Raw genomic sequence first — 27,613 nt, 5'->3', positions numbered from 1 at the left:
AAAGTCACAATGAGACACTCCTACGCATCCACTAGAATCGATCAAACCACACCAAGCCTCAGCAAAGACGTGGAGCTGCTGGGACTCTGGGACACAGCAACTCTACTGTGAGGTACTTACCCAAGAGAAACGAAAACCTGTCAACTGAAGACATGGACGCGAATGTTCACAGCAGCTGTATGTGTGTCCGAGAATGTGTCCCTTCCCTCTAAGTCACACAGCTCACTGACACAGAACTGCTCACACCATGACTTTATAATCCTTCATTATTTGTGCAAGGTCAGGAACGTCTACTCTTTCATGTATGATTTTAGTACTTTGAATCGTCTCTTTTTCTAGGTCAATTCCAGCTAAACGCTGCCAATTCTGTTGACTGTTTTCAAAGAATGAAATTTTGGTCCTATTAATTTTCTCTATTGTTTTCCTATTCTCTATTCCATTAATTTCCACTCTAATCTTAATTTCTTCCTTCTGTTTGCTTTAAAGGTCAGTTTGCTCTCCTTTCTTCAGTGTAGTAGCTTAATTTGTAATAGCCCAAAGCTCAAAACAACCTACATATTCATTAATGAGTGAACAGAGAAACAGATAGTGATTATATTCATTCAATGAATGAATGAATATACTCAATAATTTTTTTAAAAAAGAACTATAGATAGAGCAACAATATAAAGTCATCATGTTGAAAGAAACTAGAGAATAAGAGTATATATTTTATGATTCCAATTATACAAAATTCTAGAAAGTGCAAACTGACATAGTGACAGAAAGCAGATCAGTGGCTAACTAGGCCAAAGGTGGGGGAAAATATGAACGACAGAAGTGCATGGAAACCGCTGGAGGGGATGCTCTGTATCTGGATTGTGATAGTAGCTCCACAGGTATATATGCAAGAGTTAAAACTAATTGAATCACACACTTATTTTATATAAATTACACCCCAAGAAGTTACTTCTTAACAATGCTTTAAATTTATGTTTTTAAAGTGGAAAAGAAGGCAGTGGGGCAGTCTCTATATACGTCTCAAGAGGAAATACTCAGCCAAATTACCATTCAGACAAGAAAAGAATAATATATACCACTCAGCTGTTGTTATAGAATATATATCATCCAGGGTGGTTGTGTTTTTTTTCCTTAAGTTACTCTCAGACATAAAATATAGTATACTGAAAAACAGACAAAAATTTGTTTGAGAAAGAAAACATTAGTTTAAGGGAGAGCTGATGCTACTGTGAAATTTGACTCAACTGTTAAAAAGAATTCATAAAATATTTATGATAAAAACTCTCCAGAAAGCAGGAATAGAAGGAACATACCTCAACATAATAAAAGCTATATATGACAAACCCACAGCAAACATTATCCTCAATGGTGAAAAATTGAAAGCATTTCCTCTAAAGACAGGAACAAGACAAGGGTGCCCACTTTCACCATTACTATTCAACATAGTTTTGGAAGTTTTGGCCACAGCAATCAGAGCAGAAAAAGAAATAAAAGGAATCCAGATTGGAAAAGAAGAAGTAAAACTCTCACTGTTTGCAGATGACATGATCCTCTACATAGAAAACCCTAAAGACTCCACCAGAAAATTACTAGAACTAATCAATGATTATAGTAAAGTTGCAGGATATAAAATCAACACACAGAAATCCCTTGCATTCCTATACACTAATAATGAGAAAACAGAAAGAGAAGGAAACAATTCCATTCACCATTGCAACGGAAAGAATAAAATACTTAGGAATATATCTACCTAAAGAAACTAAAGACATATACATAGAAAACTATAAAACACTAGTGAAAGAAATCAAAGAGGACACTAATAGATGGAGAAATATACCATGTTTATGGATTGGAAGAATAAATATAGTGAAAATGAGTATACTACCCAAAGCAATTTATAGATTCAATGCAATCCCTATCAAGCTACCAACGGTATTCTTCACAGAGCTAGAACAAATAATTTCACAATTTGTATGGAAATACAAAAAACCTCGAATAGCCAAAGTGATCTTGAGAAAGAAGAAAGGAACTGGAGGAATCAACCTACCTGACTTCAGGCTCTACTACAAAGCCACAATTATCAAGACAGTATGGTATTGGCACGAAGACAGAAATATAGATCAATGGAACAAAACAGAAAGCCCAGAGATAAATCCACGCACATATGGACACCTTATCTTTGACAAAGGAGGCAAGAATATACAATGGATTAAAGACAATCTCTTTAACAAGTGGTGCTGGGAAATCTGGTCAACCACTTGTAAAAGAATGAAACTAGAACACTTTCTAACACCATACACAAAAATAAACTCAAAATGGATTAAAGATCTCAACGTAAGACCAGAAACTATAAAACTCCTAGAGGAGAACATAGGCAAAACACTCTCCGACATACATCACAGCAGGATCCTCTAAGACACACCTCCCAGAATATTGGAAATAAAAGCAGAAATAAACAAATGGGACCTAATTAACCTTAAAAGCTTCTGCACATCAAAGGAAACTATTAGCAAGGTGAAAAGACAGCCTTCAGAATGGGAGAAAATAATAGCAAATGAAGCAACTGACAAACAACTAATCTCAAAAATATATAAGCAACTCCTACAGCTCAACTCCAGAAAAATAAATGACCCAATCAAAAAATGGGCCAAAGAATTAAATAGACATTTCTCCAAAGAAGACATACAGATGGCTAACAAACACATGAAAAGATGCTCAACATCACTCATTATCAAAGAAATGCAAATCAAAACCACTATGAGGTACCATTTCACGCCAGTCAGAATGGCTGCGATCCAAAAGTCTACAAATAATAAATGCTGGAGAGGGTGTGGAGAAAAGGGAACCCTCTTACACTGTTGGTGGGAATGCAAACTAGTACAGCCACTATGGAGAACAGTGTGGAGATTCCTTAAAAAACTGGAAATAGAACTGCCTTATGATCCAGCAATCCCACTGCTGGGCATACACACTGAGGAAACCAGAAGGGAAAGAGACACGTGTACCCCAATGTTCATCGCAGCAATGTTTATAATAGCCAGGACATGGAAGCAACCCAGATGTCCATCAACAGATGAATGGATAAGAAAGCTATGGTACATATACCCAATGGAGTATTACTCAGCCATTAAAAAGAATACATTTGAATCAGTTCTAATGAGGTGGATGAAACTGGAGCCTATTATACAGAGTGAAGTAAGTCAGACAGAAAAACACCAATACAGTATACTAACGCATATATATGGAATTTAGAAAGATGGTAACAATAACCCTGTGTAAGAGACAGCAAAAGAGACACTGATGTATAGAACAGTCTTATGGACTCTGTGGGAGAGGGAGAGGGTGGGAAGATTTGGGAGAATGGCATTGAAACATGTAAAATATTATGTATGAAATGAGTTGCCAGTCCAGGTTCGATGCACGATACTGGATGCTTGGGGCTGGTGCACTGGGACGACCCAGAGGGATGGTATGGGGAGGGAGGAGGGAGGAGGGTTCAGGATGGGGAACACATGTATACCTGTGGCAGATTCATTTTGATATTTGGCAAAACTAATACAATTATGTAAAGTTTAAAAATAAAATAAAATTAAAAAAAAAACTGCACTATTAAAAAAAAGAATTCATAAAATAGAAGAGGCATTAATCTAAAAAAAAAATTGATCACAATGAGGAACTCAATAATTTCACTAAAACCTAAAAGAGGAAGTAAAAACTAACTCAAGGTCTCTCCTTGTTCTGGAGAAAGTTACAAATACTAATTAAACCTTGATTATGGTAGAAGAATATAATTATAAACTTTAGTCAAATAGAAACAGGAAACAGAATTTGGAAGAAAATAAAATTGAACAAAAGGACACTTGATCGATGTATCCAGAGTCAGGAAAAGGAGAAAGAAAACAAAAAGAAAGCATAATAAATAGAAAATAAAGAATAAAAGTAAAATTCCACACAAAATATTAGCAAACTGAATCCAAGACTAAGTAGGACTCATTCTGAGTATAAATATTAGGAAATTAACTATATTAAAATATCAATGCAGAAAAAAATAATTTTCATAGATGCTAATAAGGCATTTTATTAAACCCAATTCCATTCCTAATTTTTTTAAATTGGTAAGCAATGAATTAAAAGTAAAACAAAACTTTAACTTGATAAGAAAACAACAACAAACATATCTAATGAGAAAATACTTGATATATCCCCTTCAACAAGAAACAAGATAAAAATGCCCTCATTATTTTAAGAATTTCCATAGGTCTTGGTCAGTACAACAAAATGAAAAAAGTATATTTTAGGAAAGAAGCATTCAGTTGCAAAGTATATGATTCTCTTGGATTTCCAAGTAGAAAATAAATGAAAAATGATCCAAAACATGTTAGGAATTCAATAAGGTGGCTAAGTGCATGATAAAATTTCAAAAATAAATAGCTTCTCTATATACAGGCCATAAGAAACTGCAATTAATAGTAATTTTTATTTTAGAACTTTATCTTTTGATCTTGGGGCAGAGGAAGAGAAACAGGAACCTGAAAAGCCCAGAAATGCAATGGTCTGTCCAAAGGGGATTTGGCTAGAAGCACCTAGAACAGTGCCGGGCACTGGATAAATATTTTATGAATAAATGAATGGAATATGAGCTTCCTGATTAGGTCTGGTTCCTCTCATCTATTTCCTCTAGGAGGGAGTTCTGTTTTCTTGCCAGCTGAAACAGACCTTTCTTCTCAAGGTATATAGCTCACACATCAGAAAGATTTCTCCTTTCCTTTTTAGCACGTTGAATGAGCCAAGAGTAATTTACTCTTATTCAAACAAAATGAAAATCAAATAAAGGAGAGGAAGTGAAAACATCTACCATAATCAAGTCATGGCAATAATCAGATCAATGTTAATGTAAATATGACATGATTGTGAATGTTTATTGTGAGCTGTTTATTGGTTAAAGCTATCTATAATCTGGCCCTGAACTGCAGAAAATAACCCTAGAGCTGACTCAAGGTTTTCTTTCCCACAATTTATGCATTCTTTCTGTAGAACTGGGTCTGTTTCCTCTTCCTTCCGTGCAGTCTTATAAAAATTCTTAACTATACAACCTTGCTATAGTCCAGGAAGCATTTTTCTTTTCTTTCACCTGTATTATTATGTTCTGAATGTTAACACACCACATGATGCACATATGCCTACCACTGCTGCTGCTAAGTCACTAAGTCACTTCAGTCGTGTCCGACTCTGTGCGACCCCATAGACGGCAGCCCACCAGGCTCTGCTGTCCCTGGGAGTCTCCTGGCAAGAACACTGGAGCGGGTTGCCATTTCCTTCTCCAATGCAGGAAAGTGAAAAGTAAAAGTGAAGTCGCTCAGTTGTGTCTGACTCTTCACAACCCCATAGCTGAAGCCTACCAGGCTCCTCCATCCATGGGATTTTCCAGGCAAGAGTACTGGAGTGGGGTGCCATTGCCTTCTCCACACCTACCACTGGTACCTATCAAAACAGGCAAGGAATCTTTGTAGTCATCTAAAATATGTTGTTCATATCAATTACAAGGATCAGTCTTGGGGCCTTTCTGGTGGCTCAGTGGTGAAGAATCCATCTGCCAATGCCAAAGACATGGGTTCGATCCCTGATCCAGGAGATTCCACATGCCACGAAGGAACTAAGCCCATACACTACAACCACTGAAGCCCGCATGCCCTAGAGCTCATGCTTCACAAGAGAGGCCCCCACAGCCAGGAGCCTGCACACCACAACGAGAAAGCAGCCCTCGCTCTCTGCAGCTAGAGAAAAGCCCACGCAGCAACAAAGACCCAGCACAGCCAAAAATAACAACTAAATAAATAAAGTTATGAGAACAGCTTTTGGGGCCCACTATGCATGTCATTAAGTTATCAGAACCACCTTACTAACTCAGACGGTAAAGATCTGCCTGCAATGCAGGCGACCCAGGTTTGATCCCTGGGTTGGGAAGATCTCCTGGCTGAGGAATTGGCCACTCACTCCAGTATTCTTGCCTGGAGAATCCCACGGACAGAGGAGCGTGGCAGGCTACAGTCCATGGATCCCAAAGAGTCGGACATAACTGTGCAACTAAGCAGGTAGGCACGCACTATAATTCTCATTTTATTGACAGGATAACAGAGGCTCAGGGCAGGTAAGTGACTTCCCAGCCAGTAGGTGATTATATTAGGACTCCCTTGGCTAACTCTCAAGGTTCCGTTTTTTTTCTTTCTACTCAGTTGCACCAGCTTCAAACCTACATTACTCTAACTTCTCTAATGTAACAGTTTGAAATTACATTGATTTGGAACCAGAGGAGCAAAAAAACTTTATTCCTCCTGCTGCTGGCAACATTGTTTCTCATGATGGACAGATTCTCTCTATCCATTTCCTGCAACATCACAGACCAACAGAGAAATGAAGTTTCCCTGATTCATGAATAAGTCAACAGCAAGACTCTTCTGTCAGTTTCATCATAATTTAACCTCCAAGAGAGTTTAAAGTGGACAGTATTGTGATTTTAAGTAAGCAGCCAGCCTGTCAAGGTTAATACCTGAAAACATATTCAGCTATGTGATACCAAAACTGGTTTATTTAAAATGCAAACACTGCTTCTACAGCTTACAATCTTGGGACGCTGTGGTGTGTCTTTAATGAATGTTATCCTTTTCCACTCACATGTTCAAGAGAAGAATGATTTGAGAGAAAAAACAAGTGGCTACCTTCTTCAGAGTCAGGTTGAAAGTGGGGATGTGACCATTTTGCTCAAACCACAGCACTTGAGACATGCTTAGTAATCTGCGGGGACTTTCCTGGTGGCTCAGTGGCTAAGGCTCCACACTCCCAAAGCAGCACGCCCAGATATGATCCCTGGTCAAGAAACTAGATCCCACATACCATAGCCAAAAGGATCTCATATGCCAGAACTAAGACCCAGTACAGACAAATAAATAAATAAAAATAAAGATTAAAGAAAAAAAAAAGAAAGAAATCTGTAGATGCACGTTAGCCCCGAATTTGGATCTCAGTCTAAAAATCTAAACACTCTAGTCTAAAATACTATATAAAATACTACCTAGGTTACTCAAAAGGCTCCATAGATACCTACAATAATGTGCCGAGCCTCCCAGAAGACCTGGGAAGGAGAATTTGGTTACACTGAAAAAGTCAAGTCCACTGCACTGTTTCAGACAGAGCTGTTGGTCTGCCCCTAACATAAGCATGCATACATGCAAAGTAAGTCGCCTCAGTCGTGTCCGATTCTGTGTGACCCCACGGACAGCAGCCCACCAGGCTCCTGTGTCCACGGGATTCTCCAGGCAAGAAGACTGGAGTGGGCTGCCATCTCCTTCTCCATCACTAACATATCCACCCCCTGGTACCACGTCTTCCATTTGCACTTGTTTGTAAGTTGGTCACCCCTCTCTCTAAAAAGCTGCAGCGAAGCCCAGAACCCCTCACCAGGATAAGGACTGCTATGAGGAAATCTGGAAGGGAGAAGAGCTCACATCACTGGCTGAAAACGTGTCTCTTTCATGGAGCCAAGCAAGGGCCACGGCAGCCCTGTGGTCAGGGAGGGAGGGGGCAAGAGCATGAAACAGGGTCTGACAAGGTCCGGACAGCTGGTGAAACACGGCAAGGTCCTGCTCCTCCTCGGTGACTTGAGGCAGGAAAGAAAAAATGTCTTAACTCCAGGGGAAAAAAAGATAGTTCAGAAAATTGAATGATCATTGGGAGAAAAGGGTAAAAGCTCACTCTGAGCCAGTATTCACCTGTATTTGATGAGAACAGATTAAAATCTACAGAAAAGGGCTTTCCTGGTGGTCCGGTGGTTAAGAATCCACCTTGCGATGCAAGGGACACTGGTTCAATTCCTAGTCCGGGAAGATTCCACATGCCTCAGAGCAGCTAAGCCTGTGGGTCGTAACTACTGAAGCCTGCGTGCCCTAGAACGTGTGCCCCACGACAAGAGAAGCCACCACAATGAGAGATCCGTGCACCACAAGAGCCTAGCCTCCACTCTCCACAACAAAAGAAAAGCCTGCACAGCAACGAAGACCCAGCAAAGCCAAAAATAAATATTAACAAAAAACGACAGAAGAGCACTGTCTCTTCCCTCCCCTTGGTTAACAGCTGAGTTGTGTCCTCTTTACGTCTAGCGCAGGTTTAATTGTTTTCAGGCAGGAACAACGTACACATCCCACTGCACGTGACTGCGAGTGAGAAGCCCCACTTTTCTTTCTTTAATAGTTTTTACTGGAGTACAGTTGCTTCACAATATTGCGTTAGTTTCTACTGTACAGCAAAGTGAATCAGCCACATGTATGCGTATATGTCCTCTTTTTTGGATTTCCTTCCCATCTAGGTCACCAGAGAACACCAGAGTAGAGTTCCCTGTGTTATACGGTAGGTTCCCATTAGTTACCCACTTTACACATGGCATCAGTAGTGCATATATTGTCTATTTGAAACACTGAGTTACACAAGGGTTAATCAAGTTTTCCCCTTTTCATCAATACCAACTATTACTAACCAAACTAGAAAGAGAGAAGGAGCGCTCTTTCTCTCTGATTTGGTCAGAGAGCCTCCAAGGAAGGAAGACTACACTCTCAAAGGGTCAGAGAATTACCTTCTGAGACGCATCAGCGCACCCTTCCGAGGCCAGTATACACATGCACCCCTGCACTACTCTTGCACTTGCACACAAGCCACAGCAGGCCGCCTGTGGTTTGTAACGTTTCTTTTTTTACTTACTATATCTTGCCATTACTGCAAATGAGTATGTGTGTATACTCTTTATAATACATTTTAAAGATTATCATGGTTTACAAAACTAGCTCCCTATTGGTGGATATTTAGGCTCATCTTTTGCCATTAAAAATAATATTGCAACAAATACAGTTGTGCACATGTCTCTTTACTGAGTCAGCACATACTTGGGTACTCACCCCTCCTAGGCTTTGTTCACGCGCTGCCATTACGGCATTAAGCAATGAGAGCCCCTGCCCTCACGGATTTTACAGTACAGTGTAGGAGATGCCAATGTCTGAGGGCGCGTTCCCTCTGAGTGGATCAGAGGATCCTTTTAAAGCAACTGATCTCTATCTTGGCTACATGTTATAATTCTCTGGAAAACCCTTTTTAAGAAATACTGGTCTCTGGACCATCCTAGATTCATGGGATCCAAATTTCTTGAGATGGGGCCCAGGTAACAACATTGTCTACAAAGTCCTTGGACGATGAGTGTTTAGCTGCATACACCTTGATTAGGGTATTCACAATGACAGTGGAAGTGAAGAAGGACATTTAAAGAATAGTGATGTCAGCCGTTCTCGCCTTCTGAGACGGCCTACACACTCTGTGGAGCGCGTTTCTTTCTAAATAAATCCGCTTCTTACCTATCACTTTGTCTCCTACTGAATTCTTTCTGCAGTGAGACATTGAGAATCTGAGCTTCACTGAGTCCTGAGACCAGTTGCAGGGGATCACACCTCGGTCACACCACACTGGAGTAAAGCAGACCTGGAGAGGTGACCTGCGGCAACAGACCTCCCTGACTGCTCACACGAACTGCTCTCTGGCCTGAGGCTTCTCGTCTGAAAACACAACAGAAGTGCAGCCAGGGATATGCAGGCCAAAGCAGTGAGCCTCCACATCGGGCACACAGCTGCCTACAGGCAAAAGACCTAGATTCCTGCATTTTTAGGGAAAATCTGCTCTTGATAATACTTGGGCCCTGTATCTTTAATATTTTTTCTCTTTAAAAAAGAAAAAGAACAGTGATGTTATATACAAAAACAGCATGTTTAAAAAAGAGACAAAGAAAGATGAGGTTTCAAATACTTGCACCATAGGGAGATTATAACGTGCTAAAAACAAGAATCACAGAAATACCTGGAAAGATGTGTTTAAAGCTAAAAAGGAAGATGTGGGAGTCCTAAGCCCTGCTGCAGTAGTAAAGTCCATCCAGAGATGAAACCTAAGGAACTAGCAAAGGGCAGGAAGCATGGCTGGATGGGCTCACCGTTGGAACTTAGAAGGAAAGAGAGGAGAGCCCAGCAAAGCGGGGCAGAGCAGGGGAAGGAAGGCCAAGAGAGGAGAGAATTAATTCATCCAGTGAATGAAGCATCCACTATGTGCCAGGCATTGGGCCGTGAACAGAGTTTAAGACCCTGAGGAAAAAAAGGCATAGAAAAAAAGCATTGAGGGGAAGCTAGCTAATGATATCACTCAAGGAAAATGAGCACTGAACCAAGGGTCTAGAAACCTGGGTCCTGACCTCAACTCTGCCACAAACCAGCCGGGTGACCCTATCTGATAAATCACTCCTCTCTCTGAGTCACAATTTCCTCTACTGAAAAGAGAGGGTCCTGGAGGGAGAGACCACGGAGTCCTCTGCGGCTCTAAAGGCCTGAGTTGTTAACGGCACAAAAACAGCTGCTGCGGTTCTCCCTGAGCTGTGAGCGGTCGAGGCAGGACCTGGCCCGTGGGGCTAGATGCTGAGGCAAGAGGAGGCAGATGGTGAGGCAGATGGAAGCACTGCACAAAGACTGCTCATCCAAGGAGCCTGATGGTGACGGGAGAGCGAGCAGGCAGCAGGCAGCGAGCCTTGGGAGACTTCTCTAACAAGGGAGGCTGCTAGGGGAGGAGGAAGGGGCTGGAAAAAACCAGAAACTGAGATGAGGGAAGAGACACAGGCTAAGATACACAGGGGTTGGTTTCATTTCCCTTGGCCTGAAACTGCGTTTTGTATAAGAAACGCAACCCACAGTGCCTGATGCAAATAAACGCTCAAACAGTGGGGAGCGGGTCGATGCCAGTTTGCAGCAGTCGTGGTGATGACGAGAACGTGCTCTAAGGTGGGACAGATCCAAGTTCAAATCCCAGCCCCACTCTCTTCTAGCTCCGTGACCTTGAATATTTAAATGCAACTTCATCTTTCAAAGCCTGTGTTTCCCCAGCTGTCAAAGGAAAAGGAGATAGTAAATGCATGCTAGGGGAGTGCTCTGGGAGGATGCAGTATGGCTCCCAACCAAAAGAAGTGCTCCCTAAAGGTTCGTAATGATCACAGACACATGGTACTATCATCGCTGGGTAAAGGTGATAACTGAGGGGACACCCTCGACGGGGAAGACATCAGAACAAAAGGAAAAGAGAAGAGAAGCAACAGTTAGGGACGTGACAACAGTCCCGAGCAGATGTTAAACATGACAGTCTGGGCATACAGGAGACCGTGTTAAGTTAGTCTAGATGTTGACTGGGGGATGGAGTGTTCCGGGCAAGCCCCGCAGTCAACCCAGAATGGAGAAGCCAGTCGGGGGGACCCCGACTCACTGCAAGCATACCCCCAGAATGGCAACAGTCCTGAACCAGAAGACTGAGATGGTCAAGAGGTGATTTTAACAGGACCTGGAAACCAGGACGTCCAAAGGGTACACTCAGGGCCAGCTTCACAGGGACCCCACGTGCCGAGGGATTTCACACTAGGTTTAACGCTCTGCTATTACTATCTTGAAATTCTTAACAATTTTTTTTTAACATGGGGGTAAGAATTTTTATTTTGCACTGGGCCCCACAAATTACATGGCCAATCTTGGATATACATACACTGGTGAAGAACAGTCACTGCATTAACGTGCATATACTAAAAGCTAAAGGACTGAAAAATTTACTATTAACTCAGGCCAAAAAACAATTATTCAAATCATTGAAATCCCAACACTGACTAATTCAGAAGGCAAAATGCAGTTGTTATCTTTAATAGCTAACCCAAAACCTCCTTCCAACATGCTTCACTTAAAATTTTCTTTAATAAATTACTCTGACTACCCCCCTGGCATTCAGCACGTACCCCTGTTATAATGTTAAACAGCAGTGACTCACCTGTACCTCCCTGTCTCCCTTCCTGGACCTTGAGTGGCTAGAAGGTAAGGTCATCTGATCATCTTTGCATTCCCCAAGCATGGCACATGAGAGGCCCATATAAATCTCTGAGGAACGAACAAAAAGTCCAAGCGTCCTTCACTAGTGCTGATGCACGTCATGAAACAAACAAGATTTACTGGACCAGACAGTGCAGAAAAAAGGCTGCTATACTGCATTTTTGCAGCACAGATGCTGACGCAGCGGGATGATAAGCCTAATTCCTTACAAATGTTGTTGTTGTTTATCACTAGTCGTACTCGACTCTTTTGTGACCCCATGGACGGCAGCCTGCTGGGTTCCTCTGTCCATGGGATTTTCCAGGCAAGAGTACTGGAGAGGGTTGCCATTTTTCCTTCTCCAGGGGATCTTCCTGCATTGGTAGGTGGATTCTTTACCACTGAGCCACCAGGGAAGCCCTCCTGAGAACATACCTCTTCCCTTATTAAATAGCCTGAAAAGAAGGTCTAGGTCTCCATTTTCACAGTAAAAGAATTATTCTACAACCATTTTTATTCTATATATCCAGTAAGACATTTTTCACCTGGAATATCTGAGCCCTGACCTGTCCCAGGTAATTGTTATTTCCAAAATGTAGGTATCTTAACTCCCAAGGAACATAATGCCTCCCACTCCACAAGACAGAGGAGGTTCAAACACATGTACAAAAATTCATGTTAGCACTTCAAGTATTGATACGCTCTATTGATTCTAGTAAGAAATTATATTTAAAAGTATGTGTGTGTGTGAAGTCGCTCAGTCATGTCCAACTCTTTGCAACCCCGTGGACTGTAGCCCACGAGGCTCCTCTGTCCATGGGATTCTCCAGGAAAGAATACTTAAAAAGAATATACACCCTCAAAGGAGAAAGAATAATTTTTTCAGCAAGTGATACTGAGAAACTGGATATTCACATGCAAAAGAATGAAATTGGACCCTCTTCTTAACACCATATACAAAAATTAACTCAAAATGTATTAAAGACCCAAAACTACAAAACTTCTACAAGAAAACATGGTGGGGAAGCTTCATGCCACTGGAATTGGCAGTGATTTCTTGGATATGACACTAAAAACACAGATAACAAAAGCAAAAATAGACAAATGAGACTACATCAAACTTAAAAAAACTTGTGCAAAGGATTAAAATCAAAAGAGTTAATAGGCAAACTATGGAATGGGACAGAACATCTGTAAATCATATCTGATAAGGGGTTAATATCCAGGATATAAAAAGAACTCCTACAACTCAAAAATTAAAAAAATCAGATAATCTGATTTTGAATAGACATTTCTCCAAAGATGATATACAAATAGCCAACAAGAATATGAAAAGATGCCCAGCATCCTTAGTCAGAGAAGTGCAAATCAAAACCACAAGATACAACCTCATAGTCATTAGGATGGCCACTACCAAAAAGATAGGAAAAAAAATGCTGGTGAGGATGCAGAGGAATTGGAATCCTTGTGCACAGTTGGTGCGACTGTAAAATGGTGCAAACACTATAGAAAACAGTATGGAAGCTTCTCAAAACTTTAAAAATAGAATTAGCATATGATCCAGTTTTTATATATAAACTTTTGGGTTTATACATCCAAAAAAAAAAAAAATGAAGACAGGATCTTGGAGAGATAGCTGCACATCCACTGAGGCACTGGCAAGAGGTGGAAGCAACCTAAATGCCCATCAGTGGATAACTGATTTGTTAAATGTAGTAGTGTTCTTGCCTGGAGAATCCCACGGATGGCAGAGCCTTGTAGGCTGCCGTCTATGGGGTCGCACAGAGTCAGATACGACTGACGCGACTTAGCAGCAGCAGCAGCAACATACATACAATGGAATATTTTTCAGTCTTAAAAAAGAATATCCTGTTACATGCTACAACATGGATGAACCTTCAGAACATTATTCTAAGTGAAATGAGCCAGTCACAAAAACACAAATACTGTTATGATTCTATTTATATGAAGAATCTAAAGTAGAGGCTTCAAAGTCATAGAGACAGTGGAATGGTGATTACCAGGGCCTGAGGGAGGGAGATAATGGGAGTTGTTATATTTAATGAGTACGGCGCTTCAGTTTTGCAAGATGAAGAACTTTGGAGATCAGTTTCACCACAATATGAATATACTTAACACTACCGAACTATATCCAGTACTCTGGCCACCTGATGTAAAGAGCCAATTCACCGCAACAGACCCTGATGCTGGGAACGACTGAAGCCGAAGGGAATGACAGAGGATGATGTGGTTGGATGGCATCACCGACTCAATGGGAATGGGTGTGAGCAAACTCTGGGAGACAGTGAAAGACAAGGAAGGCTGGCATGCTGCAGTCCATGGATCGCAAAGAGTCAGACATGACTAAGCAACTGAACAACTGAACTATATACCTAAAAATAGCTGAGATGGTTAAAAAAAAATAATCAGGGTATTGACGACCACCTCATTGTACGTTCAAGTCTAAAACTACTACTAACTTCGAATGTCAAAATTATTGTAGAAAATTAAATAAATTGTATTTCATGTCTTTTCTTTTTTTTTTTTTTTTTTTTGGCCTCACTACAGGGCAGCTGGAATCTGAGTTTCCCAAACAGGAATCGAACCCAAGTCTCCTACATTGGAAGCATGGAGTCTTAATCACTGGAGCACCAGGAAGTCTAGTGTCTTTTTTTTTTTAAGTATACAGTGGACCGTTGAACAACATGTGGGTCCTCTTATTATTCGATTTTTCTCACTACAAAATCCAAGGTTGATTGAAACCGTGGATGTAGAACTGTACTGACTATAAGGTTAAAATGTGGATTTTCAACTGCGTTGGAGTCACCACCCTAATCCCCAAATTGTTCAAGGGTCAACCGTATGTATCTAAGAAACAAACCCAATGCTCATTAACTTCTGAATGGATAAACAGAAAGTCGTCTATCCATACAATGGAATATTATTCACCCATAAAAGGAATCAGTACTGACACACACAACATAGATAAACTTAAAAACATTAGACTGACGGCCACATATTCTGTAACTCCATTTTTATGAAATATCCAGAATAAAAAAATTCATTGAGAACAAAAGCAGATTAGTGATTGCCAGGGGTTGGGAGTCGGGGAAATGGAGTGTCTGCTAATGAGAATGAAGAGTTTTCTGGGGTCACAAGTTTTATGGGGTCCAGAGGGTCACAAAAACCCTCTGGAATTAGATAATGGTGTCTGTCAGCTGTACAACCTTGTGAATATACTAAAAATCACTACATTGTATGTTTCTAAAAGGTGGCTTTAATGGTCTGTGCATATGGTATTGCTTAAAGTAGTGTGAGCTGGGTTTCTATTGTTTGCAAACGAAACTCCTGACCAGTACACCCCCTGAATCCAGTGAGTCAAAGCCCTCCTGAAGCTGCCTCCCCTCTACCCACCACTCCTGCAAAAAGACACTGCCAAGCTTTGGCACAGACTGGTTCTTCTGCTCCAGTTACCCCTCTTTCCTGTCCATTTGGGAAATATCTACTTCAGCCTCCAGCTTAAACGGCATCTCCTTTGGAAAAGTCACCACGCTCCTGGAGCACGGTCACTCCTTACCACACTCCCTACACATTATTTCCATGTAGATGCCGTGGTGCCCATCTGTCTCCTCTCGCTGGCCAGTTCAGTGCACACTGGCCTGACTTCCAACCATCAACAACCCACACTTCTTGGCCCAACTGCTTCCCCCACTGCTGAACCTGCTTCACCCATCCATGGGCAGGCTGGAAAAGTGCTCAGAGTTTAATGCTCAAACACCACATCCATGCAGTGGTCAACCAGTAACGGACAAGGGCTGCTACAGGGTGGGGACAACTGAGGTGCATGTTCTGTACAGACTCCCAGGACCCCCAGTTATTGCTTCTAAGGCAGTAACAACACCTAGCACTTTCACAGTACTTACTATGTGCCAGACACTATTCTAAACTTCAGAACACTACTGTGCAATAATCCAAAATTTAACAAGGGAGACACTGAGGCATTACAAGGCTAAGGAACTTGCCCAAGGCCGCAGGGCCTTTTTTATTATCTAGGGTTTTCACATTCTATTGCAAACCATCTGGGTATATGTCTCCTCTCTTCTGCACTGGACCATGACTCTCTCAGGAGACAGACATTTTTTTTTTCGTTGAACCATGCAGCATGTGGAATCTTAGTTGCCCAACCAGGGATTGAACCCGTTGCCCTCCGCAGTGAAAGTGCAGAGTCCTAACAACTGGACCACCAAGGAAGTCCCGAGAGATCCTTCTCTTTTTTTTTAATCTTTCTCAATGTCCCCAGCATCCAGCACAGAGCCAGGTATGTAACAGATACTCAAGAGGTTCAGGTTTTGAGAAGTGCCCAAACTTTGACACCCAAAGACGCCATATGCTTTTCCTGCCTCTGTGCCTTTTTTCAAACAAGAGTCCTGAGACACCTTTTCTGCATGTCACTCATGCCCTTGTCCCCTCCTGCCCCAACACACACACACACACACACACTCACACAAATTCTTGATCCTTGCTCTGTGGCAGCCAAAATGAGGAATTCTGTGGGCAAGGCAAACGTGAGATAGTGTATGACTCCCCGCCCCAGGGCCTAGGAAACAAACCCAATTGCTCACATATGAGTTACTGCACCTTCGACTACCTGTTACTTAGGTACCTATTCTGAGAGACTCTCATTTACCAAGGAACATCTGTCTTCCTCCCCGTAACCTCTATTAATCCCTGATCCCCCATCCTAAAGACCTTCCCTCAACCCTGTTTTTCCCCCAAGCTACCACCTTTCGTCCTACAAACTGCTAGGATCGCCTGCCTTCCATTTGACGGCTAATATCCACTTTGTTTAAATTGTGACCTCAACCTCTGCATCTTCCACTCTCATCTTGCTTTGGATTGCTTGGAGTTACACATTCGTATAACAAAGAAGAGCTTCCCGGAGGCAGCGCGGGTGCTAAACCTTGAAGTGTGAGTGGGCTTTTAGCAGCAGGGTTCAGACAAGCTGTCCCAACTTGACTTCATGCTGCATTCCAGCCATCTTTACACCTGCTCACGTGCGCTTCCCCAGCTGTGCTCTCCCTCTCAGTGAGGGCGCCAGTCTCTTTCTCAGACTAGAAAACCAGCCATCCCCACTGCACCAAAACTAGTCATCTTTTCATCTTCTCATTTTTCTTCTTTCAGGCCGCAACGGCAACCTAAACCTAACTGACACCTTTCTAACTTAGCTGTTTCACCGCCAGACTCTCCCCACCCCAAGCACTGATCACAACTCCCCTGCTCAAACATTCTCACGGGCTGGCTACTGCCTAAGAAATACAACTTCCACATCAGAGCATCCAAAGCAGTCTCAGCCTCCTCTTGCTCTGTCTTCCCACCTCCTCTCTCCCTGATCCCCATACTGGCTCTCCAAACCGACTCCCGACACACGACCTAATCCAACGCAACCCCAGTGGACACAAGTCTCTTCCATCTCAGGAACTTTGCTCTAGTTGCTCCCTGGGCCCATGATGCCCTCCCCACTCCGCATCTGAAAGCCTCCTTGAACTTCAAGGACCTGGTGAAAACACACCTCTGCCACCGAAGCTGATTTGCTGATAATACACTTGTATTTATAACATATCCAGCAGTGGGGGTGGCCAAGAGGAACTAATCATCCTCCACTCCAAGCTCCCAAAGTAAAATTTAATTTTCACTTCATGTTTTAAAGTAGACGTATTGGTCTTTTTTTTTTTTTTTTTTTTAGGTTTCAAGGGACAAATCAAATTGAAAAGAGTATAAACAAAAAGGCAATCAGGGAACTTCCCTGGTGGTCCAGTGGCTAAGAATCTGCCTGCCAGTGCAGGGGACACGGGCTCTATCCCTGGTCCTGGAAGATCCCACGTGACTCGGCAACAACTAAGCCTCTGCACCGCAACTACTGAGCCCACTCTCTAGAGCCCAGGAGCCACAAGAGAGGCCACCGCAACGAGAAGCCCACGCACCGCAACTGGAGAGCAGCCCTCACTCACCGCAACTAGAGAAAGCCCGCACGCAGCCACGGAGACCCAGCACAGCCAAAAATAAAAACGAACTTTTAAAAAGGGCATCACGCCCTTCTGTAACCAGGATGCCCGGGCAGCAGTGCTGGCTTCAGCCACAGCCGGCACAGGTGGATCCAGGCTTCAAGTGATCTTCAGCGATCGTCCCCCTCTTCCTCTCCAACTCCACCTTCCTCTCTGGCTCTACTCTCCACATCACAGGGAACAATGGCTCATGATTTAACAAAAAGAGAGATTCTTTGCCCCCAGCAGCCATCTGAGCAAATCTCTGGTTACTTGGCTCTGCTGGGATCACGTGTCCACCAAGGACGCTACGGGGGCCAATGGATGCCACAGATGAAAGGCCTTAAGCGAGAGGAGGAGAGAAGCCAGAGTGTTTCTCCCCAACCCTAAGCCCTCCTCTCTGGGTCACAGAGCATCCCTGGCCGCAGCTGCTTCCTCTCCAGCGCTCCCTCTTCCTGTGGTCTCTGCACTGGCTCAGCTGTCCAGCCATGGTCTAGTTCCCACAGAAGCTCCTGGATTCTGCTGACCTCACCTCCTCCGGCCCCCCAACCCCCGCCGCTTGGGTGACTGCAGCTTCCGGCTATTCCTAGGCTCTGGGTTACCTCCCTGTCCTCGGCGTAACTTCAACATGTCTTCCAGCACCAATGTAATTAACTCCCTGCATTATAGTCTCTCAGTTTGAAAAAACCTACTGTAGTTTTTAACTCCCTGACCAGACCACAACCAATATTCAAGTTGACAAAGAACAGACAGAAATGTACCAAGAAAATGTGAAGAGGTCAGCACCAGGGAATAACAAATCCCACTACTACCACCTCGCAGCTGTCCAAGGCTCACTTTGCATCAGGCGCTCCTCTAAGTGTGAATCACTGCATCTTCGTATCAATCCTGTGATGGAGGTACTCACTTCTGTTATCCCCTTTTCACAGAGGAGGAAACTGAGGCTCAGAGAGGTTGAATAACTTACTGTCACAAAGACTACACATAGTGGAGCTGGGATTCAAATCTAGACAACCTGACTCCAGAGAGCACACTCTAAAACACAAATCCCAGCGAGGAGAGAGTTTCAAACAGGGGGTTACTCAGCAGGATCGAGTGCTGTTCAACCTAAAAAGAAATCACGGAAGGCAAAGATATGAAGTGCCTACTGGATTTAGCAATAAGGAAGTCACAAGGGACCTGTAGTAAAGCCAGAAGCCAGACAGCAGTAGGCTGAGTAAGCCAGAGGTTAGGAACTAGACAAGAGGAGCAAACCTTTCTTTCAAAAGGTTTGGCTCTGAAGAGGAGTCACAAAATAGGGCATGAGATGGAGAAGGAAGCATCATAAGAGTTCCCTTTGCTCTTTGTTTTAGAAGCAAGAGCAACTTGAGGACGTGTAAACACCGATGGGAATGCAGACACAGACCTGCAGACATGGAAAACAAACGTATGGTTACCAAAGGGAAAAAGGGTAGGGGATGGATAAATTCAGAGCTTGGGATTAACATACACAATAGTATATTTAAAGCAGAAAACCAACAAGGGCCTACTGTATAGCACAGGGGACTACATTCAATATTTTTTAGTAACCTATATGGGAAAAGATTCTGAAAGATATATATGGATGTAGGTACATAAACGGAATCACTGTGCTTGTACGCCTGAAATTAACACACTGCTAATCAAACATACTTCAATTTTAAAAAATATTTTTAATAAAAATTTTCTTTAAATTTTTACAAAATTGATGGGAATGAGCCAGTTGACAGAGTGGGTGAAGACACAGGAGTGAGGCAGGCCAACAAAAAGCAGGGCCTCTGAGAGGCCAGAGCAGGTGGGCTGTACCTATAGTCCAGGATGGGCCTCAGAATCTCTTCTACTGCAACCCGGGTGGGAGGTATAGAAAGGGAGGCCACAGATTCTGATCATCCTGAGTTTGGTGAAAGGAAGTTCTTTTACAGCAGCTTCTAACTTCTCTAAGGCAGAAAGTGAGGCCAACAGAATGAGCGGGTAGAGTGGAGGTGCGGGGTGCAAGGTGTGAGGAGCAAAGCTTCCATCAGCCACGGTGCAGAATGGGAGGAAAGAAAGGAGGGCCCAGCCCAACATCCCCTAGGGAAGGAAATGGCAACCCACTCCAGTATTCTTGCCTGGGAAATCCCATGGGCAGAGGAGCCTGGTGGGGTCCTATAGTCCATACAGCCCCTCTTCCAGCACAATTGCAGAGGGGTGGAAAAGGGAATGTAAATATGAATGTAATGTGTGGATGTTAGGCTCATCAATTTGGGCTATAGTAAAGACAGGACTAACAGCCCCTCTAGTCCATGGGGTCGCAAAGAGTCAGACACGACTGAGCACAACACAACAAGCCCAACATCAGCAAGGCCCCGGCTGTGCTTGGAAGCTGTGAGGCTACACTGGCAGCTCCTCTCAAGGTACCTCGCCTCCCAAGGCACGGGCAAAAGACAGGAACAAACAGAAGGACCCAGACTGGATGTAGAGGAAGGAGAGTGAGGGGACTGCGTCAAGGACAGCAGCAAAGAAACTGACAGGCTGAGCCATGGAATCTAAAGGAGTCCGGTGAGCACAGGCCTTTGGGGAACAGATGCAAGCAGTTCTCACTGACTGGCAGCAGGACAGGCAAGGTAAGAGCTATATGATGGCACTATTTCAGAGTGGGCACAGCTGTGTCACGGTGTGAGGGTGTGGCCACAGAGAGGGCAACTGAACTGGGAAAAAGGATGGAGGTAAAAGACACGAGGTCAAGCAACTGACAGTTTCAGAGATTTGGACAGAGTTCTTGCAGTGAAGATGTAATTGGGGAAGATAGCTGGGGGTTTAAAGATTTTAACGAATAAGAGAAGCAGGGAAGTTACGAAGAAGTAGGGACGAAGGCGGCAGTGGGAGGTCTGTAACGGACAGTTGTGAAACAACAGATGCTTGTCCAACATTCATTCATTCCTCCTCCTCCTAGTAGCATCCTGACCCTGCTTCGGAAACCACCTCCTTCTTCCCAGGCACAAAGAGGGCTTCCAAAATACGAGTAAGAGTCTATGCCTTAACTCTATGTCCAGAGGGTGGGGGTAGGAACATAAGTACTCATTTTATTATTCTTTAAACTGTATAGATACATTTTATTAATACAGATAACATTTATATACTTCATCTATATTTATATTCACAGTTAAAACATACATACAAAAACTTCCCTTCTCTACCCTCCAAAGATAAGGACCTGGCCCAGGCTTTGGGCAATCAGTTACAAAGATTCAGCACCTGACCCAATTTAGGCCCAGAAGACTGTAGCCCAGAGCTTTGGCTGGAATTATTAATATCAGGAAAGAGGTGCTCTCTTTCGGCTGGAGTTGCAAACCTTGTCTGTAGACTGTATCCCTTCACCGACTTGAGAACATCACTAGTTAACACAGAGAGAAGGAAGCAGAGCGAAGAGTCAGAAAGTGACAGACTCCCAGCATCGTTTGAATACCTTGTTCCAGCCATTCCAGAAACCAAAATACCTGTGGCTTTTCAACACGAGCCAAGAGATTTTTTTTTTTTCCCTTTTCTTCAGCCAGCTTGCACTCAGTTTATGTCCTTTTGACTAAAAGGAAACTAAACTCAGTGGAGCAAGCAAATAAAGGATTCTCAATTCAACAGCCTGTGTGATCCTTCAATACTTAAGTCAAATCATACCCTCCTACTGTTCAAGTCCCTGCAACGGTACTCAAGTCAAGGCAAAAGTTGAGAGTGGCATACCAGGCCCTAGATCATTGGCCCCTTCCCCCTTCTACCCATGGTCAAGGCCTCCCCACTAGCACTCTGCCCCTACACACTGGCTTCTAGGGTAGCCCCTGACACGCTGAGCAGGCACCTTGAGGACTTTGCTCTGGTTGTTTCTTCTACCAGGACACTCCTCCAGACATCCACTCACTAACTCCCTCACCTCCTTCAAATTTTCTGCTCAAATCTCAAGTTCTCAATAAGGTTACCCAAACCCACCTCTGTACAGCCAGTGATCCTGAACACTCCCCCCGCCCCTCCAGTTTGACTTCCTTTCACAGCATTACTTAGGGACTTCCCTGGTGGCTCAGATGGTAAAGTGTCTGCCTGCAATGCGGGAGACCCGGGTTCGATCCCTGGGTCGGGAAGATCCCATGGAGAAGGAAATGGCAACCCACTCCAGTACTCTTGCCTGGAAAATTCCATGGACAGAGGAGCCTTGTAGGCTACCGTCCATGGGGTCGCAAAGAGCGACTTCACTCACTCACTCACTCACAGCATTACATAAAATCACTAAAAATATACCCAACCAGGACAGGGGTTTTCAGCTGGTTGACTTGAGTTCCTAGAACAGTGCCTGGCTTGTAGGAGGCCCTCAAACATATTCTGAGTGAGCAAATACAATGACATGAGCCTCAAAGGAGCAGCACTTGGTCTTTAAAAGGAAGTGGAGGAAAGGACACCGACCCCCATCGCCTGAACTTGAAATAAGCAGAGTGGAGGAGGAAAGGACCCCGACACCCATCGCCTCAACTTGAAATAAGCAGGGTGGAGGAGGAAAAGATACCTCCGTTTTGAAGACTTTGAAGGGGAAGTAGTTACCTAAGGGGGCAGAAAGTAGGTGGAAGAGCTCAGTGAAGAGGTTGAGGATGTGGGTAGAGGTGTTAACCACAGGTGGGGCTTGAGAGGACTTGGTGTTATGTTTTGGGAGGAACACAAGAGCTGGAGGCTGAGTTAGGGGGAAAACAAGCCCAGAGTGGTTTGCAGGTGAAAGTAAAAAAGATAAATGGGCCGAGTGGTTTATTACATTTCAGGTGGCGATAAAAGATAGAGCGCTAGAAGACCTGGTGAGTTTAGCCAGCACAAAAGCATTTCTAGCAACCCTTGGTCGATAGAAAGGATTCTGCCCTTCACACCAAGGTTTGAATGATTTTAGACTTTGTGGGTGAAAAGGCCATCACATTTGGTCTTTCCTTCCTTCCCAAAACCCCAGAGGCCACTGAGAAGTGTCTGCTGGACTGAGACGCAAGGCTTTCCCTTTCATAGCACTACAAAAAGCAATTCCCCTCTGCATAATACAATACCCCTGCACTATGAGCAGCCTGTCAAACACTCATTCTCCAGGTCCAGAACTGACTATGAGTCAGGCATCCAGGGTCACAACCCCAGAGCCCCAAAAGGCAAGACGACACAGGCTCCTTTTCAAAGACAGACCATAGCACTCAATGCTCCTACCTGCTCTCCCATGACCCCGATATTTCCTGGGCAAGAGAAACCGGGACAAAGGGAAGGCTTCCTTCCACCGGTCCTGATTCACCTCCGTTGCTTGATAAGCTTCTCTCTGCAGAATTTTCTCCAGAGTTACAAGAACATATGTGTATGCCAAGCCTCAAGGAAAATGTTCCTCCCAGTCAAAGAAAGAAATTCTATTGCTCTATAAGCCTCTAAGGAAAAGTGGCTCACTATAAATCAGGCCCTTGGGAGGGAGGTCATTTTGATGCTCCTCATAGCTCTAATGAGACATTAAATATTCCAATAATTAATAATAATGCCTTCAAGTTTGTCTTTCTCAGGGAACTGTCCCTGTAAAGGAAGCAGGGATGATCAGACTTAAGCTTGACTTCAGGGCCACCAACTAGATCCTGGGGGCACAGGGCATCTGTCCTTTCAGTACTTAGCAAAGATGCCCACACTTCTGAGTCAGGTGTCCAACAGTGGTTCATTAAGCAGTCAACTTCCAAGACGGCCCCAACAACTCTCACTTCCTGGGATTTATACCTTCTTCCCAGACTGTACCAGTGATGACCGGTGTGGCCAATAGAATATGGCTCAGCTATGTCACTTCTGAGATTATGCATCTTGGGATCTCTCCATCTCTTGGATTCCTTGCTCTGGGGGAAACCAGTTGTCACCTCAAGCAGCCTTATGGAAAGGAACGAAGCCCTGACAACAGCCAAATGAGTGAGCGTGGAAGCTGGAGTCCACTCCCCTATCCAGTCTTCAATGACTACAGCCCGTGTCAAAGCTTGAAGGGAAGCTCGTGAAAGACCCGAGTCAGAACCACCGAGATTTAAGTTGCTCCCAGATTTCTGACCCAGACACTATTTTCAGATGCTCAATGTTGGAGTAATTGGTTACACAGCCATAGATAATTAATTCACTATCCTATATAGACCTGAGAAAGAAATCAGAAGTTTAACCTCAATTCCTATTCTACATGCACACACAGGACCAAGTTCTCTGTCCCTAAGAAAGCAACAAATTATCATCATTCAACAATTACTTATTAAATAGCAAATACAGGCAAGGTATTTCCAAGCGACTGAAACCTTCATATAGTTTATAATCTATAAAATAAAGAGGAATATTTACAAAGAGACACGCACATATCTCCAGTTGCTCAACCCATTGGTTTCCTTAGCTTTATAAGTTCCCTTACTCCTAATGCTGTCCCTCCCCTTGCTCCCCCAACTCTACTCTTTGCTTTCACAGAGCTCTTGGGAAGGTTCATCAAGTCCCACTCCCTGGCTATTCTGACTGCTCAGTGCTCTCACATTCATTTCACTCACCACCATATGTCCTCCCATCTAAGGGGGAAAGAAAGTTGGGTCTCCTGATTTCATTTAGTACTGGGACAAAGAGGCACTCATTTAGTATTTTACTAGGAGAGACTATCCTGATCACAGGTGTTGAGAACAACTCTAATTTCTGCAATTAGTGACTAAGTCACAACAGCAGCGCTGATAATGCCTGTGGGGGGAAGGGAGATGCCGTCTGTCCCTAACCGCTCACTGGACTCTCCTATCCCTCAAAGCAGCAGGAGGGTCATGCTGCTCTAAGAGAATCAGGAACCTCCCTCTACACAAAGGAGGTCAAAGGGCGACCTTTCTTCCCACCAGCCACAAAACCAGCCTCTGCCAAGCCTAAACAGCGTGGGATACCGTCAGAGGTAAATGGAGCCCCAGACAGAAAACCACAGGGGCACTCTCCTCCCGCAGCCGGCGGGGATCTGAGTCAGGTGACTCTCCGGGGCACACAGCAAACCTAAACAAAGATCACTCCCCACGTGACAGACGGGGGGTAAGAAGCCTCTGGCAGTTAAGACCACGGAAACCATTAACTCTTTTTTCTTTGCAGTCCCAGCAAACTGGTGGAGCTACAAGTGACTGCATCTGGAGGAACCGGGACCCCATCCCCGGACACAAGCGCTGAGCACTGCACACACGCCTCCAGCCTCAGCGAGCAGGGACCCCTCCCCACCAGCTGTCACTGGCGCTCGAGACCAGCCAAGCCCGGCCAGCCCTCGACTCTGACCGCTCCCCCTGCGCGGCTGCGACCCCGCGGGGGCGGCAGAGAGGAGACGCTTCTTCCCAAGGCTCCGGGGTGAGGGCACGCCGGCCCCCGGGAAACGGGCGGCAGGGTGGGCGCGGCCCGGTGCCCAGCCGGGCTCTAGATCCTTCATCCCCCCTCGGGAGCCCAACCAGTCTCCCAACCCGCAGCCCCGCGCGTCCCACCTTGTCGCCGAAGCTGCGGGCAGTCAGCAGGTCCGGGCTGGGCGTGCTGTCGCCGCCCACGGCCTCCTCGCTGCTGGAGCCGGCCAGCGGGTGCGGCATGTCGCGCAGAGACTGGGGCCCCGTGGACGGCAGGGCCTTGGGGGGCCCGCCAGACATGGCGCGCTCGGCTCGGGACGCGCCCGCCGCCGCCGCCGCTTCCTTCTACGGCCCGCCTCCGCGGGCTCCCCCAGCGCCCCGGCCGAGGCCGCGCTCGAACGGAGGCCCAGCACCAGCGGGGTCGGGAGCCGCCGCCACCGCCACCCGCCGGCTGCGTCTGCCCGCGCCGCGCTGGGCTGGGCTGCTCCGCTCCGAGCCGCGCCGCGCGCCCCCGCTCGGCACCCGAGCCTGCGGCGGGTCCGCTCGCACCTTAGCCCGGGCGCCCGGCCCGCACCGCCACGCCGCCCAGCCAGCTCGCGGCCCCGCCCCCGCGGCGCCCGGCGGTCCCGGGAGGGGGAGGAGGAGGCGGAGGGGCGGGGAGAGCGCGGGAGGGGCGGGAAAGGGGAGGCGGTCAGCTTGGTCCCCGCCCGCCGTCCCGCAGGAAGTGCGCCCCCGGCCCTCTGCGGCGGTCGGGCTGGTGTCCAAGCTCCGTACCCCGGAGGCCGGCCTCTTGGGGTCTGCGCGCAGACCCCAGAGCTAATGTTTAACGGAAATCAGAGGTGGAAACAGACGTTGGAGGACCCTGTTCTATTCCAGCCGCGTTTACTGCTGCGCCCAGGGGCAGCCACCCTTGGGGCTGGGGCGGGGGCTTTAGGGGCACGCACGTGAGTTGAGATTTTCTGGCCTCTCAAACCCAAGATAGAAGGAACTACGAAGCAAGAATGGCATAAAAGGTTATGAGGCTCCTTGAGCACAGAGAACATCGGGCGGGGAATTCGAGGAGGCATTGTGGATTTCATCAGAGGCACGCTGAGATCCCTATGCCTTCTTGCTGCTGCTGTTCACCGGGTTTATGTAAGTTAGAACCTCAGAAGAGAGAGCATCAGTAAATAAAAAGCGAGTGCTACACTTGATCTATGACTCTTAAACACACACCTTGACCGAACTGCCGTTTGAAAGCATCGTGAGGTTCCCTGTTGTTGGTTTTCATGCTTCTGTGCTTCCTTTCCAGGCTTTTGGCTGGGCTGGATTCTGACCTTCGTTAGCAGGATGGAGATAGTTAAGGCGTTACTTGGCTATTTGAAGATGGTAGTTCACCTCCTTTCTCCACTTTACCTGGCTTCACTGCTTCTGTGTTCAGGGCCAAGTCAGTAGAGGTCATCAGCCCATGTTAGAAGAGATTGATACTACACTAACAGGGAGGGGGTCCTTGTAAGGGACCACATTTCCTGATCTATTTCCCAACTCTTTAGGTCTATCCAGTTTCACTTGACTAATTTTTTTTTTTTTTTGGCTCCCCTGGGTCTTAGTTGCAGCAGGTGGGATCTTTAGTTGCCTCCTATGGATTCCAGTTCCCTGAGGAGGAATCAAACCCAGCCCCCTGCGTTAGGAGCACAGTCTTAGCCACTGAACCACCAGGGGAGTCCCATCACCTGACTAATCTTGAAGCTGGGATTCACTGTGGTCTCCATCACATGTTTTTTTTTTTTTTTTCCCCCCACAGAAACAAATGATACTTTAGCAGGAGGAGAATGCCAAGAGCTAAAGCTGACCCAAAACATCTCCCAGGGATTCACTGAGACCTTCCCTTATTTCCCCTGGTCTAAATCATCCGACCTTAGTCCTCAAGTTATCATCTATTCCCTTCCCCGCACCCCCAATGTGGGTCTACCTTGGTGGAGGAGAATAGGACTCAGAGGATACTGGGAACAATTTTAAATACTAAATCTACCTCACAAGAATGCCAGTGTCCAGTCCTCTTGGAGTTGAATATAATTAATACTTCTATATTCAAGGGATGTTTACAACTATGACAGACCCTGTTGTCTTTCAATTAAAGCAAATAGCATGAATATAACTAGACATGAGAGTTCTACAGATGTACAACAGATTTTTTTTTTTATTGAATGGTGTTTTTTTTTTTAACACCCAGGCCACCTTCCCATAATCAAGATCTTATTTTATTCAGACTGCACACAGCTTTCTCTTCAGAATGCCAAGTAAGAGTAAAAAGGGACCAATATTTGAATTC

General features: G+C 45.0%; 1 protein-coding gene across 2 annotated transcripts in view; it reads right to left on the bottom strand.

The window, feature by feature from the left end:
* Nucleotides 1-25,893, bottom strand: part of SNX30 (sorting nexin family member 30) — a 109,889-nt gene extending 83,996 nt beyond the window's left edge. The window contains exon 1 of one of the 2 annotated variants that reach the window (XM_027550522.1): nucleotides 25,447-25,893. In XM_027550522.1, coding sequence (XP_027406323.1) covers nucleotides 25,447-25,602 — 156 coding nt within the window. In that variant the 5' untranslated portion in view covers nucleotides 25,603-25,893. The remainder of the gene's footprint in view (nucleotides 1-25,446) is intronic. The other variant, XM_027550523.1, reaches the window with a different exon arrangement.
* Between the last annotated feature and the right edge of the window lie 1,720 nt (nucleotides 25,894-27,613).

This window comes from Bos indicus x Bos taurus, chromosome 8, assembly GCF_003369695.1.
Source record: "Bos indicus x Bos taurus breed Angus x Brahman F1 hybrid chromosome 8, Bos_hybrid_MaternalHap_v2.0, whole genome shotgun sequence".
NCBI classification, from domain to species: Eukaryota; Metazoa; Chordata; class Mammalia; order Artiodactyla; family Bovidae; genus Bos; species Bos indicus x Bos taurus.
The sequence above is the reverse complement of the archived record's forward strand: the minus strand, read 5'-3'. Positions and strand labels throughout refer to the sequence as shown.